General features: G+C 32.8%; 1 protein-coding gene across 1 annotated transcript in view; it reads right to left on the bottom strand.

Moving 5' to 3' along the window:
• The window catches only part of LRRIQ1 (leucine rich repeats and IQ motif containing 1), a 206,696-nt gene extending 190,948 nt beyond the window's left edge, over positions 1-15,748 (bottom strand). The window contains exons 1-6 of the mRNA XM_032594019.1: positions 15,605-15,748; positions 13,874-13,985; positions 9,443-9,534; positions 8,011-8,128; positions 6,758-6,981; positions 2,292-2,366 (exon numbers count right to left, since the gene is read on the bottom strand). Coding sequence (XP_032449910.1) covers positions 2,292-2,366; positions 6,758-6,981; positions 8,011-8,128; positions 9,443-9,534; positions 13,874-13,985; positions 15,605-15,748 — 765 coding nt within the window. The remainder of the gene's footprint in view (positions 1-2,291; positions 2,367-6,757; positions 6,982-8,010; positions 8,129-9,442; positions 9,535-13,873; positions 13,986-15,604) is intronic.
• Between the last annotated feature and the right edge of the window lie 21 nt (positions 15,749-15,769).

Here is a 15,769-nt window from a genome sequence, read left to right as displayed (position 1 = left end):
GACATGAAATATATGACAGAGACTTTCAAGCGGAGGATCAACACAGAAACTCCAATACCACTAGTAGGAGTTACAGCTAAAGACCTGAGAAGGATTAAAGGGAAAAAAATAATACAAAAATGTTTTCTAAACCAAAAAAGGCCATAAGATAAGATAAAGAGTGGAGTTAACTTTTCACATATACACATAGACACACATGCCCTGATACACTCATATAGATGCAGCAATATTTCAGAACCCTAAGGAACGTTAAGTTCCATGAAGGCAGAAGTTATTTCTGTTTTATCCACTGCTGCACCCTGAACACTCAGAAGTGCTCGGCATGCAGTAAGAAATCAGTAAATTTGTGTGAATAAATGCAAAAAGTGAAAAATCCTAAAACTTCAAAAGAATGTAAGGAAGGAGTGTCAAATCTACAACGATAACACAGGCAAAAATATCTAAATACGCACATGAGTTAGATCTTTAAATTGTTAAAACCAAATGGTAATAAGTCTGGATTCTATATCCCATGAAACAAATCATTCGATTGTAAAAGCAAAATGACATTATTCTCAAGTGGGCAAAATAAAGAAAATTTGCCATCCAAAAATCTTTTTGACAGGTATTTAGGCATACATTCCAGAAAATGAAAACTGAGTCCAGAAATCAGGGGAAACTCAGGATTCAAAGAACACTAATGATCAAAGAAAGCATTAACACTTAGCACTATCTTCTACTTTCTTCTACTATCTCACTTAAGAAGTCAGCTGTTAAGTTCACTGTAGCTCCTTTTAGGTAATATGCCTTTTTCTCTGGCAGCTTTTACAACTTTCCCCCCTTGTCTTGAATTTCAATCATTACACTACTAAATTCCCAGGTGTGGTTTTCTCTGTATTGATTCTGTATACAGATCATTAATCAACTTTGAATGTTCAGATCGATTTCTTTTAAACCATTTCAACTATTATCTCTTCACCCACTGTTTCTGCTCCATTCTCTTTCTCCTATCCTTCAAAGGTTACTAGTATACACATGTTTTATCTTTTCACTATACATCATATATTTCTTGTACTCTCTTCTGTCCTCCCATTTTTTTTTGTCCTCTCTGTGCTTTAATTTGGATATTTTCTGCTGACCTTGCTTCAGTTTCACTAATGCTCTCATTTGCTGAGTCAAACTGTCAAACTTATGCCCTGAATTTTTAAATTTACATACTGAACTTTTCAACTCTGTAATGTATGCTTGATATTTCATTATAGATTCTAGTTCTCTTTTCTTAGCATCTATCTGTTTAACATGTTGCTATGGCTTGATAGTTATAGGTATCTTAATGGCTCTCCTACTCCAACATTTGGGTTACCTATAGGTAAATTACTATTGTCTTTTTTTTCCCTTGTCATTCATATGTACTGTCTGTTTACATGCCTAACCAACTTTTTTATTTAAATATGCACCATAGAGAAAATCATATTATAATATATAACATCAAATCAATACACTGTACCCTTCAATCTTATGCAATGTTAAATGTCAAATATACATATACTTTTTAAAATGGATAGTAGAAACCTACTTTTTCAGGAGTATGTTTATATAAAGAAAATACTTGAAAGATAAAGAAAGGTAGAATGTTTAGCTGGATATCAGGATTATAAGAAGTTTTATCTACTTCATGTTTATAATTAAAATAATTTTATATAAAAATTTCTATTAAAAATTCTGTTTTATATAAAAACATAATTTTATATAAAATTTTATATAAAATTTATTTTATATTTATATTGCATATAAATTTATTTTATATTTAAATTATATATAACATATATTACATTTATATTATATAACATATGTTATATTTATATTATATATTATATTTATATTATATATAAATACATAAATAAATATTATATAAAAATGAGTTAAGTAAATTTAAACTTAATAAATATCATTAGAATGATCTTGAATTCACAAGAATTATTTAACATTCAATTGTGTTCAAGAAATGAGATAACTTTCATATCCATCTTCAATCATAATGAAATATTCATAATAGCATGTTTCCTCAAATCTTAAAAATTATAGAATTATAATTTTACATAGACATGTTCACTCACTGACCCAGTTTATTTTAATTTTTAGGGCATTATATTTCAAGGAGAATTTCTGGTGATTAATGAATTTTTTAAAGTCTTAGTAAATTAAATCCTATACCAGCTAGGCAATATTACTTTTAAATGTCCATTTCAAGTATAATAAATATTCCAAATGAAGAATAATTATCATGATGTTTAAAAAGAAGAAATAGATACCTCATGCTGTTTAAATTTCTCTTTCCATATTTTCTCTTCTTTATGGAGTTCATCATTCATCTTGTCCTGTTCTTGCTGAACATACGGTAATATTGAGATATTATATCCAAATATCAAAAAAATATATATACTTATTATAAGTGGTTCTCAAACCTGTATTTGTAAATAATAGTTAAAGATAAAAACTCACCCAATGATTCTCTGTTATTAGTAGTAGTATAACAACTTTAATCTCAACCTAAAGTGTCACATAAATGATACCTAAAGTTCCCATTTTGAGCACATAAAGATGTTGGCAACCTGGGAAAGCTTATTTGAGTATGTTTACGTACATAGTAAAATGTATTCACTAGATATGCTGTTGGACAACATGAAAATTACAAATATTAATGTTTGTAAGATGAGTTTTGCATTATATAATATTTTTCTCTCCTCACCATCCCATTGAACTCACATAACCCTGCAGTTCAGTGGATAATGTTTTTTTTTGATTAGCATCTATTTTGTTAAGGCTCTGCAGAATAAACAAGATCAGTAAAATGTAATCCCTTTCCTCTAAAACTTTATGGAAACATTATCATAAATTCCCATATTATCTCAAATTTAGCAGAATAAATTTATTGCAAGAGAAGACTATAAAGCATCACAGCAGAAATAGATGTTATAACTGGAGGATAATCAAAGGCTTCATGCAGAAGACTAGTTGAAATGACTAGGCTTTCAAGAAGTTAAACAGACATGTTAAGCATTTATTAAATGTTTTTCAACTAGGAAGATGACTATAGTTCTGCTTTTAGGAAAATTAAAAGGTTACCTTAGACAGAGTTAAAGACAGAAAGCAAGAGTCACTAAAGAGATAATAAAGTAGGTATTAGAAAAGTCCATGTAAGAATCAAGGAGAGCCCTCTGTAGATAGGGTGGCAGGAGTGAGAACAGATATAAAGACAATGTAAACATAAAATTTCCATAAACTACCAGATGATTGGAAATAAAGGAAATGGGAATATTTCTTTGTATATAATCTTACATGATGGGAATTCAGCACAGAAATAACAAAATCATTCTAGGGGTGCCAGGGTGGAGTCGGTTAAGTGGTCAACTCTTGATTTCCACTCAGGTCGTGATCACAGGGTTCCTGAGATGGAGCCCTGCATCCAGCTCTGTGCTGATAGTGCAGAGCCTGCTTGGGATTCTCTCTCTGCCCCTACCCTGCTTGCACACTTTCTCCCTCGTTCTCTCTCTCTCTCTCTCAATCTCTCTCTCTCTCAAAATAAATAAATAAATATATTTTTAAAAAATCCTTCTGACAGGACTATGGTGAATGGGTTTGTGGAATACAAGTCCAAAAGTAGAGAGATAGGTTAGAGAGTTTAGACAAGCTAGACATTAGGACACCCTGAACCATGGAGTAACAGTAGATTAAGTGTGTGGATGAAAAGATGGATAATATAACTATTAGAGGGAAGAGGATAATAAAGAGAGGGAAGAGTCAAAGATGGTCCTTATCATTCCAGCTTGGACTATGATGATAGTGTAGCTCATCAAAATAACAAATACCTGAGGAGAAGCACAATTAAGAAATAAAGACAATGCATTCAGTTTTAAACATATTAAGATCTGAGTGTAAAGTATCTGTAGAAGAGTTATGTAGTTGACATTGTTTCTGAACAGCCGTAGCTGTGGCTGAGATTATCAAGACAGGAAGTATATGAAGAAAAATAAAAGGACAAAGGAAGAAATCCTTGGTAGTACCATATTCAGGGAGAGAGACAGACAGAGAAGCCTAAACTGGATATAAAGGAGGAATTGTCAAACATGTAAGAAGAGAATCAAGGCAGCATGGTCCGATTGAAGACAAGGAAAAGAGAAATGGTCAACAATCAAAATTTTACTGGCATAAAACGCTACAGAGGTCAATATAAGAGCTGAAAAAGAACCTGTGAGTATGGAAATAGAGAAGTCATTGGTTATTTTTGTTAAGAGCAGTTTAATTTAGTAGAGTGGTGATGATATACACCTAGTAGGCTTAGGATTTAACGAGAGACAAGGACATAAATACAGCAAAAATAACTACTCTTTAATAAGCCTGACTCTGGTGGCTAGAGCTAAAGAGAAGCTAAATTGAGATATATGATCAAAGCTGATCTCATGATTTTTCTTGTGTTTTGTTTCTAGGATGGGAGAAAATTGAACATGTGTATAAACAGTAAGAAAGAAAGAAGTTGATAGGGGTGTTTTGGGGTGTTTCAGCATATGGGGTAAAACTAACAAAGCAGGGGTAAATTGGAAAATGACAGATATAGAGCAGAGCAGGGAAAGCTAACCTTTAGTAGAAGAAACCTTTCCTACTGAGAATGGAGCAAAGGCAAGAAAAAACAGCAGGGTGAATATAAAGGTGGATGCAAACTGATACAGGATTAGAAAATAAAGTTTGCCATTGATGCAAAAATGCTATGTGATTACTTGCCAATAATGAGGAGGGAGAAGTTGGGTAGAACTCTTAAAGAAAGAGATTTACAATAGTTGTTAAGTGGAATGCAAGAGGAAGCTAACAAAGGACACAGAAAAGAACTACTGAAAGAAAATAAATTTCATATTTAGAATCCATCATAATAAAATGATGGAACGGTCATTGGAAAAGTGTTAAGCCTCAAGGCATAACAAAGCATACATTTAGGAATTCATTAAAATATTCTAACCTATAATTTTATGATAAAGCACAAATTACTTTTAGAAACTAAGTTAGAATCTTTGAGGGTGGGCCCCAAGTGTTAGATCTCTCTGGGTCATCTAAGCATATAGCTGAATGCTTTGCCAATGAGGTAGTCACTGTATTTTTGCTTTAAAACAATTAAAAATGTCAATTTATTTGAAGAGAATTTAAAAGTCAGATGTCTTCTAAATCTGAAAACACCACTAAGAATCAATAACAATGATGCATTTAAGCACAAGACAGCAAACACTACTCCAATAATCTTAATTATATTAAAGCATTTCCTGGAATTAAAAAAAAAAAAGCTTCTGACTTTCAGAAATGACTGATTAAAATGGCCTGTGGGAAGGAAAACATAATGAAAGGAAAGTTAAGGATGCACAGTTCACTATTAGAAAAAGCCACAACCAAACTGGCTCTGTAATATCATTGTTTTTAATTTATTTTCTATAAAATCAGGAAATGCAATGTACTCAACATGGAGGGCTAGAATACCCTGAACTGCGTAAGTGACCATATGCCAATGCTCTCTACACAGAACAGTCAAAACTATTAAGTTGTGGGTAATATGTAAGTCAATTTTAGTAATGTAAGACAGGGAAGTCAGTCCTGCCTGTTACCCACACATTCTAAGCTCATGGGCATTCTGATGCCCATAAAGTCAAGTCCTAAAAATTCACCAGTTTCTCAATACACCACTACCATGATTTGAAGTTGTGGACCCCCTGGGGTAGGGTTAGGAGGAAACAAAAATAAAAACATAAAACTCCTGGGGCTCCTGGGTGGATCAGTGGGTTGAGTGTCTGACTTAGCTCAGGCCATGATCTTGCGTTTGTGAGTTTGAGCCCCACATGGGGCTCTGTGCTGACAGCTCAGAGCCTGGAGCCTGCTTCGGATTCTGTGTCTCCTTGTCTGCCCCTTCCCTGTTCGTGCTCTGTCTCTCAAAACTAAAAAAACGTTAAAAAAAAATTTTTTTAAACAACAACATAAAACTCCTTCACACCAAAAAATCTCTGGCCCAGGAATTAGCTCAATATGGGAGCAAGGCATAGGCCATCACCTACATGGTTGAACCACTTCAACCAAATGTTTCATGTAATTGCTATATATTAGACCACATAGCAAGGATATTTCATGATCAAGTAAATTATGTTGCCTTCTTCCATGATAAGAAGGGTATGAAAAAACAACAGTTTATGTACTAAGTATCAGCCTTTCTAGGACAATCTTTGTAACTTCATAGACCCAGGGGACCCCCAAGATCCAAAGAAGCATCTGAAATTCCAATGAATTACAGTGAAAACTAATCAAGAAGTCCATAGTAAATCCTATTACCACAGTCAATTGCTTCAACTATCAGAAGTACTTAAAACCCACAGAATAGGGTGCCTGGATGGCTCAGTCAGTTAGGGTCTGACTCCTGCTCAGGACATGATCTCACAGATTATGAGTTCGAGCCCTGCATCGGGCTCTCTACTGTCAGCACAGAGCCCGCTTCAGATCCTCTGTTCCCCTCTCTCTGTACTCCTCCCCCACTCAGGCTCTCCCCACTCCCTATCCCTCTCTCTCAAAGATAAATATTAAAAAAATATTTTCTAATGTCATTTGGTCCAAAAAGTAAAATTCTATTAAAAAAAATACACAGAACATAGCTCAATCCACGCCATAATCCAAAACACCAGTACTATTCAGAAGTAGTTACTGATTCAAAAATCGTATGAAAAACAACAAAAATTTTAAAAAAAATCCTTACCTTGTGAATATTCTCTAATTTCTTCTTTTCAACTTCAAACTGTTTCATCCAGCAATGTCTCTTTTCTTCTTCTTCTTCAAATTGCTTTTGTTCTCTATCCCTTTGAGCTTTGAGAGTTTCTTTCTCTTGGTCTTCCAGTTCTTTCTGTTTGTCTTGCCAAGCTTCAAAAGACTGCCTACATCTTTCTTCCACTTCACAGTATCCAAAATTTATATCAGTATCATCTGCATTCATGAAGAGAAACATTATTATTATTATTATTATTATTATTATTATTAAAATAATGCCTTTCGGTGTGCCTGGGTAGCTCAGTCAGTTGATTTCAACTCCTAATTTCAACTCAGGACATGATCTCAGAGTTGTGGGATTGAGACCCACATTGGGCTCTGTGCTGGGCATGGAGCCTGCTTAAGATTCTCTCTCCTTCCCTCTTTCTGCCACTCCCAGCTCACACTCTCGTTCTCTCAAAAAAGAAAACAAAAATCTAACCTCTCAAAACTGATTTAATGTAAAGTATAAGGGTAATTTTGAAATGAAGAAATAATGTCAATGTATTACCAAAGTAAAAGGGACAATGTGCAAAAAATACATTCTTAAATATACATAAAAATTCTATTGCAGTCATATATAAGGGAGTTCCATTTCAGTCAATTAAGAAATTACATAACTTGCCTTAAATTATATACCACAAAACTTAATGTAAAAACATAATATGTGTGTGTGTGCTGTACTTAAAAGATACTTAAGGAACATAGTTAAAGGACACTTAAAAATCCAAGGCTGAGTATATCTATTTCAGTCAGCTATATAGATGGAAAATTTTAAATATATTTAAATCAAGTTAATTTAAGAGGTATAAAAAACTATGAAAATATGGGGTCACCTTGGTGGCTTGGTCGGTTAAGCATCTGACTTCGGCTCAGATCATGATCTCGCGGCTCATGAGTTCAAGCTCTGTGTCAAGCTCTGTGCTGACAGCTCAGAGCCTGGAACCTGCTTCAGATTCTGTGTCTCCCTCTCTCTCTGCCCCTCCCGCTTGTGCTCTGTCTGTCTGTCTCTCTCTCACAAATAAACATTAATTTTTTTAAAAAGTATGAAAATATGAAATTAAATAAGTACAGTAAAGCATAATAATTTTCAAATATCAGGATTGTATTTTTCTAAATGTCAGAAGAAAACTCTTAATCATTTTTCAGATAACTATAGTAAATCACATTAAAATTATCAAAACTGTCATTGAGCATTTAGCCCACCTGACAAAACATGTTCGTCTACAGGCAAATCATGAGGACCAGGCTCTGGAATAGAATCAGGACTGCTACAATGGGTTTTACTCCTCAGAAATTCTTCCTTTTCTATTTCAGATAACATCTAAGAGGTTAAAAAGAATGCCAATAATTAAAGAAAGAGTCAAGCAATCGCTTTAATAATGTATCAAGTATTTACGTACACATATCTAGAACTTTATTTACTTTGAATCTCTCTCAAATACAACTCTATAGCACACTAAAAATGTTTTTCCCATGCAAACAGACTATATTTTGCCCTCCTTATTTTTCAGAATTCTAAGCACTCTCTGATATTCATCCGCACTATTCAGTTAAACTGCTTGAAAATCTGTGGAAGGAATAAGTCACAGGAATAAAAGGTATATAGCATTAGGAATGGAGTCGATGGTATACAGCCATTTATGGTAACAGACGGTAGCTACATTTGTGGTAAGCATAGCATGATGTGTGGAGATGTTTTATTACTCTGCTGTATACCTGAAGCTAATGTAATACTGTGTGTTAACTATACTCAAATGAAAACAAAGAAATTCCTTGAAAATTATTTCCAAATGTTTCTACTAATGCTTTCTTCCTAATATATTTCTGTATTTCTCAATTAGAGTGATTGCTCACATATACAAACTGCTGATACATTTAGTACATTTAAAAAACAACTATTTGCTACTTTAACCTAAATTATGAAAAAGTCATAATATTGATGAATACTTTTCCATAATTAGACCTGCACCATATTCTAGCTGGTAAGATATAGGATATCTATTTCAATGAAGTAGCAGTATGATAATTTAAAATTAATATTTCAAGTTTGTTACCAAAAAAAGGGAGTCAAGATATATATATATATATATATATATATATATATATATATATATATAGGCAACTTTAAAATTACACTAAACATCATAGGGGCCAGGAGTATACATTTCTAGAGGTTTTAACCAAAAATGCTAGGCTCTCCTTTCATATTATTTCTTTAAGAATGTTTTTATTTTATCTTTTTTTTTAACTAACATAAGATGTTCTATTTTTAAATTTTCCATAGGATATTTAAAGTCTCTACTGTAACAGTACATTCCTAAGCAAGGTAATTAACATTATAGTCATTGTTTTCTTCCTTGGAGATTTTAGGGAAAAAATAATCACACAATATAGTTAAATTTCCAAGTACTGATGGTTCAAATCACTATTTCTAATATTTTTAAAGGTTGAAATTTGAGTTGTTGTCTATTACATGCCAGAGAAAAGCACAATACTAAAAATTATTTGCTTAAAAATAAATTTTTAATTTTTAATCAGTGAACTTTAAATCAGTGAACTAGCATCCTTTATAAGAGGGAAAGGTAAATTTCTAACTGTAATATTGAGTACTTTCAGTCAAATATTGATCATATACCTTTATTAATTGTTCCGGATTTTCTTTATGTTCAGTTGATAATTCTATCTTTAAATGCATATGATTATTAGAAACCACTCCATAACTATAGTCTAGAGAAAGAAAAAAAAATTATAGCTTTAAATATTAGAGAGCAAGGCAAAACATGTTAAAATCTCAAACGCTTTCGTCATCCTTTAATCTCAAATTCTATCATAGTATATTCTTTTTATTTGTTTTGGGAGAGAGACAGAGAGAGAGAGTATATGCACATGCGCATGAGTGTGGGAGAGGCAGGGTGAGGGGGAGAGAAAGAATCCCAAGCAGGCTCCATGCTGTCAATGCAGAGCCTGACACAGGGCTTGATCTTAAGAACCATGAGATCATGACCTGAGCAGAAAACAAGACTTAGATGCTTAACTGACGGAGTCATCCAGGAACCTCTATCAGTGACTCGATGATGAGTCACACAAAACCATAGGAAAATAATGAAAAATAAAGAACAGAGGAAATCTGTAATCTTTGTCCTAAAAATAAAAGTAATAAATTTATAAAGCACTCTTTTGATCACCTTTCATATTTTATACTGAAGTTTATTTTCCATGTACACAGAATAATGCTGTTTTATACTGCAATGATGCCCTAATTAGAAATCAACAAAAGTTCAATTCTACCTGCCAAAAACTAGCAATATAAGCTTGCACAAGATATTAAAAATACCTTAATAAAATTACTAATTTAAAAGATTATAATTACTAATGTGAATGAAGTGAGCTTTCATTCCTGGTTTTATGTGTTTTTTGTTGAATTTTATTGTCCTGTTACCATTTGTGTAGATGTAGTTTTTTTTTTTTTTTTTTTTTTTTTTTTTTTTTTTTTTTTTTTTTTGTCCTTATTCAGCTAATGTGTTCTATCCTGGGAACCTCTCCTACTAGTAAACTATTTTTTTACAGATGACTGTTCTGCTGGTTAACTACCTCTTCACACCAGTTTTGTCTGATAGCATATATTGTCTTCAACACCTACTCACAGCCTTACCAGCATGATTTCCTATGTGAGAGGTTGAAAGCAAAAATAACATTCTACAGATTTCTTTGAAGCCAGGTTTCAGAGGGTGATTTAGATTCTGTGATATATTTAAGTCTTTATTTTCCTAAAAATATTACGTGTGAAGACTAAAGACTTCAGCTAACTGCATTCCTAATTAAGATCTAACTGTAAATGCATACAGAAATCTAAGCAAGAACTGCCTATTTAAGCTCAGTCAACCCACAGAACCATAAAAGATAATAACATATTGTTATTTTAAACCACTCAGTTTGGGGGCGCCTGGGTGGCGCAGTCGGTTAAGCGTCCGACTTCAGCCAGGTCACGATCTCGCGGTCTGTGAGTTCGAGCCCCGCATCGGGCTCTGGGCTGATGGCTCAGAGCCTGGAGCCTGTTTCTGATTCTGTGTCTCCCTCTCTCTCTGCCCCTCCCCTGTTCATGCTCTGTCTCTCTCTGTCCCAAAAATAAATAAACGTTGAAAAAAAAAAATAAAAAAAAAAATAAACCACTCAGTTTGTTTTGCAGCAATAAGTAACCAAAACATCTACTCTGTGCATAAAAACAAACACACAAATATCCCAAAAACCTTTCTGCTTAAAGGAGCTAAAGTAGCTTCTGTCTACAAATGAGAGCCCTAAACAAAATATCTACATTCAAAAATGAAATTAGCCTCTGGCTTCTTTTGTATGTGTGTTATGCTTGCACAGATTTATATTTGAAATATGTAGCTTTTTATAAATGAAATATAATCTTCAGATTTGTTTATCCTTGTGGATTGTAAGAAATCAGTTGTAAAATCATACTGATTTCTTTTTTTCTTTTTTAAAATTATACGAATTTCTTTAATTTTTTTTAATGTTTATTTATTTTTGAGAGAGAGACACACACAGAGCGCAAGCAGGGGAGGAGCAGAGAGAGGGAGTCACAGTATCCGAAGCAGGCTCAAGGGTCTGATCTGTCAGCACACAGCCCAATGTGGAGCTCGAACTCACAAGTCTTGAGATCATGACCTGAGCTAAAGTCAGACACTTAACCGACTGAGCCACCCAGGTGCCCCAAAACTCATACTAATTTCTAATGACATTTGAGAAGGAAACCTTTTCCACCTTCTTGCCAGGTTATCAATTTAATCATGTTTTCCACCCTTTTCAAACAATTTTGATAATTTGAATTTTCTTGAAAAATTATACTATTCTTTGATACTATCAAACTTATTTCATTAGAATGATACATAAGATCTCATAATTTTCTAAACCACTGCTACAACTGTAATTATATAACCTTTTATGTAACTAATTTTCTATGATTGTGTTTCCTTCTATTTTTTCTTAATTAGGCTATATAATTGCTAATATATTTATAATATACTTTCATTATATTTACTTCAGGAAATATAAATTTAAAAAAACATTAAAATTCCCTATAACTCAACTACAGATAGTCACTGCCAAAATTTGAAGCATCTACATATAGTAAGTATTTATATATGCACACAGGTTCTCAGGACAAAAATCTTGGGAGTCAATTTCCTCTCTTCCTTTCATTCCAATCCACCAATAAAACATCCATTTGGTTCTTTTTACCTTAAAAATGGTTTCTTGAATATGACTATTTTTCATCATTTCTACTCAAATCACTCTCATTTCTAACCACACTATTACAACAGTTTTGTAGTAGACTTTTGCTACCTCAAGGCATCTTTTCTACATAATCACCAGAATGATTGTCTCAAAATGTGTCAGATACTGTCACTCTTTACTCAAAAACCTTAGCATACAGAGAGTAGAATCCAAAGTCCAGACCATGATTTATAAGAGCCCTCTATGATCTCACACTTATATGATCTGTGCTTTGGCCTTTACAGATCCTTCTTTCTGGAACATTGTCTCTCTAGATATCCACGTAGTTCACCTTCTCATTCACTGAGATGTCCATGTGGCTTACCTTTCAGTTATTGCTTAAATATTACTTTCTCAGAGAGACCTTCCCTGACTTACCCTATCTAAAACGGCAATCTCCAATCTCTATCCCCTATCTTAAACTTTTTCCTTCATAGAAGTTATCATGATTAAAATATTACATATTTATTTATTTATAGTCTATCTCCCCACACTGGAACATTAGAATAGGAAAGCAGGACCTTTGTCTATTTTGTTCTGTGTTATAGTCTTAGTAGCTAAAACAGATCATTTCACACAGCAATATTTGTTGAATGAATATCTATGAATATCCATATTGTAACTTACATTAATATTTGCACAAATAACACTGAATTTTATAATAATTTTAAACACTACATCATGAATATTTTTATGCTATTAAATATCATCTAAGCCATCTTTTTTAATGGGTGTAGTTGCACACACTAAGATCCTATTAAACACTTAGGCTGTTGCCATTTTTCATTATAAACTAAACCTTGATTAATTCTAATTAAATCTTTAATCATTCTATTAGTCTTAGAATAATTTTAAGAAGTAAATTTGCTCAGCTGAATCAAATAAAACTTGTTAGCCTTCTCATATAAATTGTTTTTCTCCAAAAAGATGTATAAACTGATACTTCTAAAATATTCCTGCAACCAATTTTCTTTTCTTTAATGCAAAGTACAGACGATCCTTGATCAACATGGGGATTACAAGTGACAACCCCCATGTAGTAAAAAATCTGCATATAGCTTTTGATACCCCAAAACATAACTACCAATAGCCTACTGTAGACCAGAAAGCTTACCAATAACATAAAGTCTATTAACATATATTTTATATACTATGTGTATAATGTACTGTATTCTTACAACAAAGTAAGCTAGAGAAATTAAAATGTTATTAAGAAAATCATAAGGAAAAGAAAATCCATTTTATAATACTGTAAAAAATCTGTGCATAAATGAGCCATGTAATTTGAACCAGCATTGTTCAAGAACCAACCGTCACAGAGTCAGTTTAGCTTCAGACTTCGGCTCAGGTCATGATCTCGAGGTTCATGGGTTTGAGTCCCACATCAGACTCTGTACTGAGAGCATGGAGCCTGGAGCTTGCTTCAGATTCTGTGTCTCCCTGTCTCTCAGCCCCTCTCCCGCTCGTGTTCTGTCTCTCTCTCAAAAAAATAAACAAACATTTAAAAATTTTTAAAAAAAGAATCAGCCGTAATACAATCTCTGGTTTTAATTAAGACTGGTAAAACAAACTGTTGGTGGCTACTATTTATTAGACATATAAGGAAAGTAATACAGGAAATAAATTAATGGAGTAAATAAAAATCTCATATATTATATACTAGAGACAAATGCACATACATGTGTATAACAACAGATAAGAACTTGAAACAATATAATTTTCTAAATTATAAATCATTCCTGCTTACAGAAAACTTATCTGCCAAGCAGTTAAAAACTGTACTTACTTAAAACCTCTGTATCTTCCAAGTCCTGAAGAATGAGCTCTTCAACAGTTTTACTCTTATTCTTTATGATGTCAATACAGTGAAGAACGGACTCAGGTAACTCATCCACATCCTCAAATTTAAAAAACATGAAATCAATGGTTAAATTGTTTATTAAACCTATGTATCAAATATTTGATAAAAGTTTTGATACACCAAAAATTTGAGCAAAATATGTGAATGAGTTCAAACAAGTATATTGGTTAAAATTTGCTCTTCATTTTCAAGTGGTTATGAAGCACATCCATGATTCTGTTGATTTCACATTTAAATGAAAAATTTCAGAATTGTTTGTCTCATTTGAATATCATTACTATTATCATTATAATGTAAAAATATTAACTTTCCAAAAGTAGTATATAGGTTATTTCAATCCTAATTGAAAATCAAAGTAGAACTGCTTTTTGAAATTTAACAAATGAGTTGTTTTTGTTTTTGTTTTTAGAAAAAGCTTAGTGGAGATTTCAAAGAGCAAAACAACTAAAGCAATTTTACCTATTTGATACTTAAAAAACTACAATAGGCCAAAACTAACAGAATAATGGAAAAGAATAGATAATCTTAGATAGAGCTAAACATATACAAAAGATAGGACAAATCAATTGAGAGGTCCCTTGGTGGCTCAGTCAGTTAAACATTCGACTCTTGATTTCAGCTCAAGTCATGATGTCATGGTTCATGAGTTCGAGCCCTGCATAGGGCTCTGTGCTGACAGCATGGAGTCTGCTTAAGATTCATTCTCATTTTCTCTCTCTGTCTCTCTCTCTGTCTCTCTCCTTCTCCCTCCCTTTCTTCCCCTCCCCTGCTCACATTCCTTCTCTCTCTCTCTCTCTCTCTCTCTCTCTCAAAATAAATAAATAAACTTTAAAAAAAAAAAAAAAGCAGTTCAGGGGCACCTGGGTGGCTCACTCGGTTGAGTGACCGACTTCGGCTCAGGTCATGATCTCAGGGCTCCAGAGTTTCAAGCCCCGCGTCAGGCTCTGCACTGAAAGCTCAGAGCCTGGAGCCTGCTTCATATTCTGGGTCTCCCTCTCTCTGCCCCTCTCTTGCTCATGCTGTCTCTCTCTGTCTCTCAAAAATAAATAAACATTTAAAAATTTAATTATAAAAAAAGGCAGATCAATTGAGAAGAGGTAAATTATTCATCAAGTGATATTAATAATATTAACTAAATACATGCAGGAAAATTTCTAGCTAGATCTACATTTTATAACATAATTGAAAATAAATTCCCATTAGTTTAAGGATTTTGATGTAAAAGAATTAATCTGTGAATAAATTTTCTAAGCATATAAACACTGGGGAAAATGCACAAATGAAAAGAAGATATATTTGATTTCCAAAAAAATAACTATTTCTATAGATCTAAAGAGTTTACATAAATTTTGTTTTTCATGTATATCTAATAACATTAAGACACTCATGAGGAAGTAAAAAAAAACAGGATATAAATAATTATATGTATAATATAATCCCAATTTTGCAAAAAACCCCCACACATATGCATATGAAATTATATGTGATTTCTATTTTCATTTTTATATTAAAATATCTAACAATACACATTGTTTAAAAGGGATCATAAGTTAAAAAATTATATAACTATGTAAAACACACTGAGAAAAGTAATATTTCTCCTGAAAAGTTTACTCCAGTTAAAAGGCTCCTAAAAGTCCAGTATTTAACACTTACTGTATCACTATCAACACTCTGGGTTTCTGATTTTGAATCACTATCATCATCATCTTTTTCCAATGAAGAAATGCTGATTTTATCCAATTCAGCTTCTATTTCTTCTTCGAGCTTTGCTTCATCATCATTGTTGTTTTCCATCATCTTTCATAATAAAACACAAAA

The sequence above is a fragment of the Lynx canadensis genome, chromosome B4, assembly GCF_007474595.2.
Source record: "Lynx canadensis isolate LIC74 chromosome B4, mLynCan4.pri.v2, whole genome shotgun sequence".
In the NCBI taxonomy this organism is placed as follows: domain Eukaryota; kingdom Metazoa; phylum Chordata; class Mammalia; order Carnivora; family Felidae; genus Lynx; species Lynx canadensis.
Note: the sequence above shows the minus strand (reverse complement) of the source record. Positions and strands in the feature narration are given on the sequence as shown.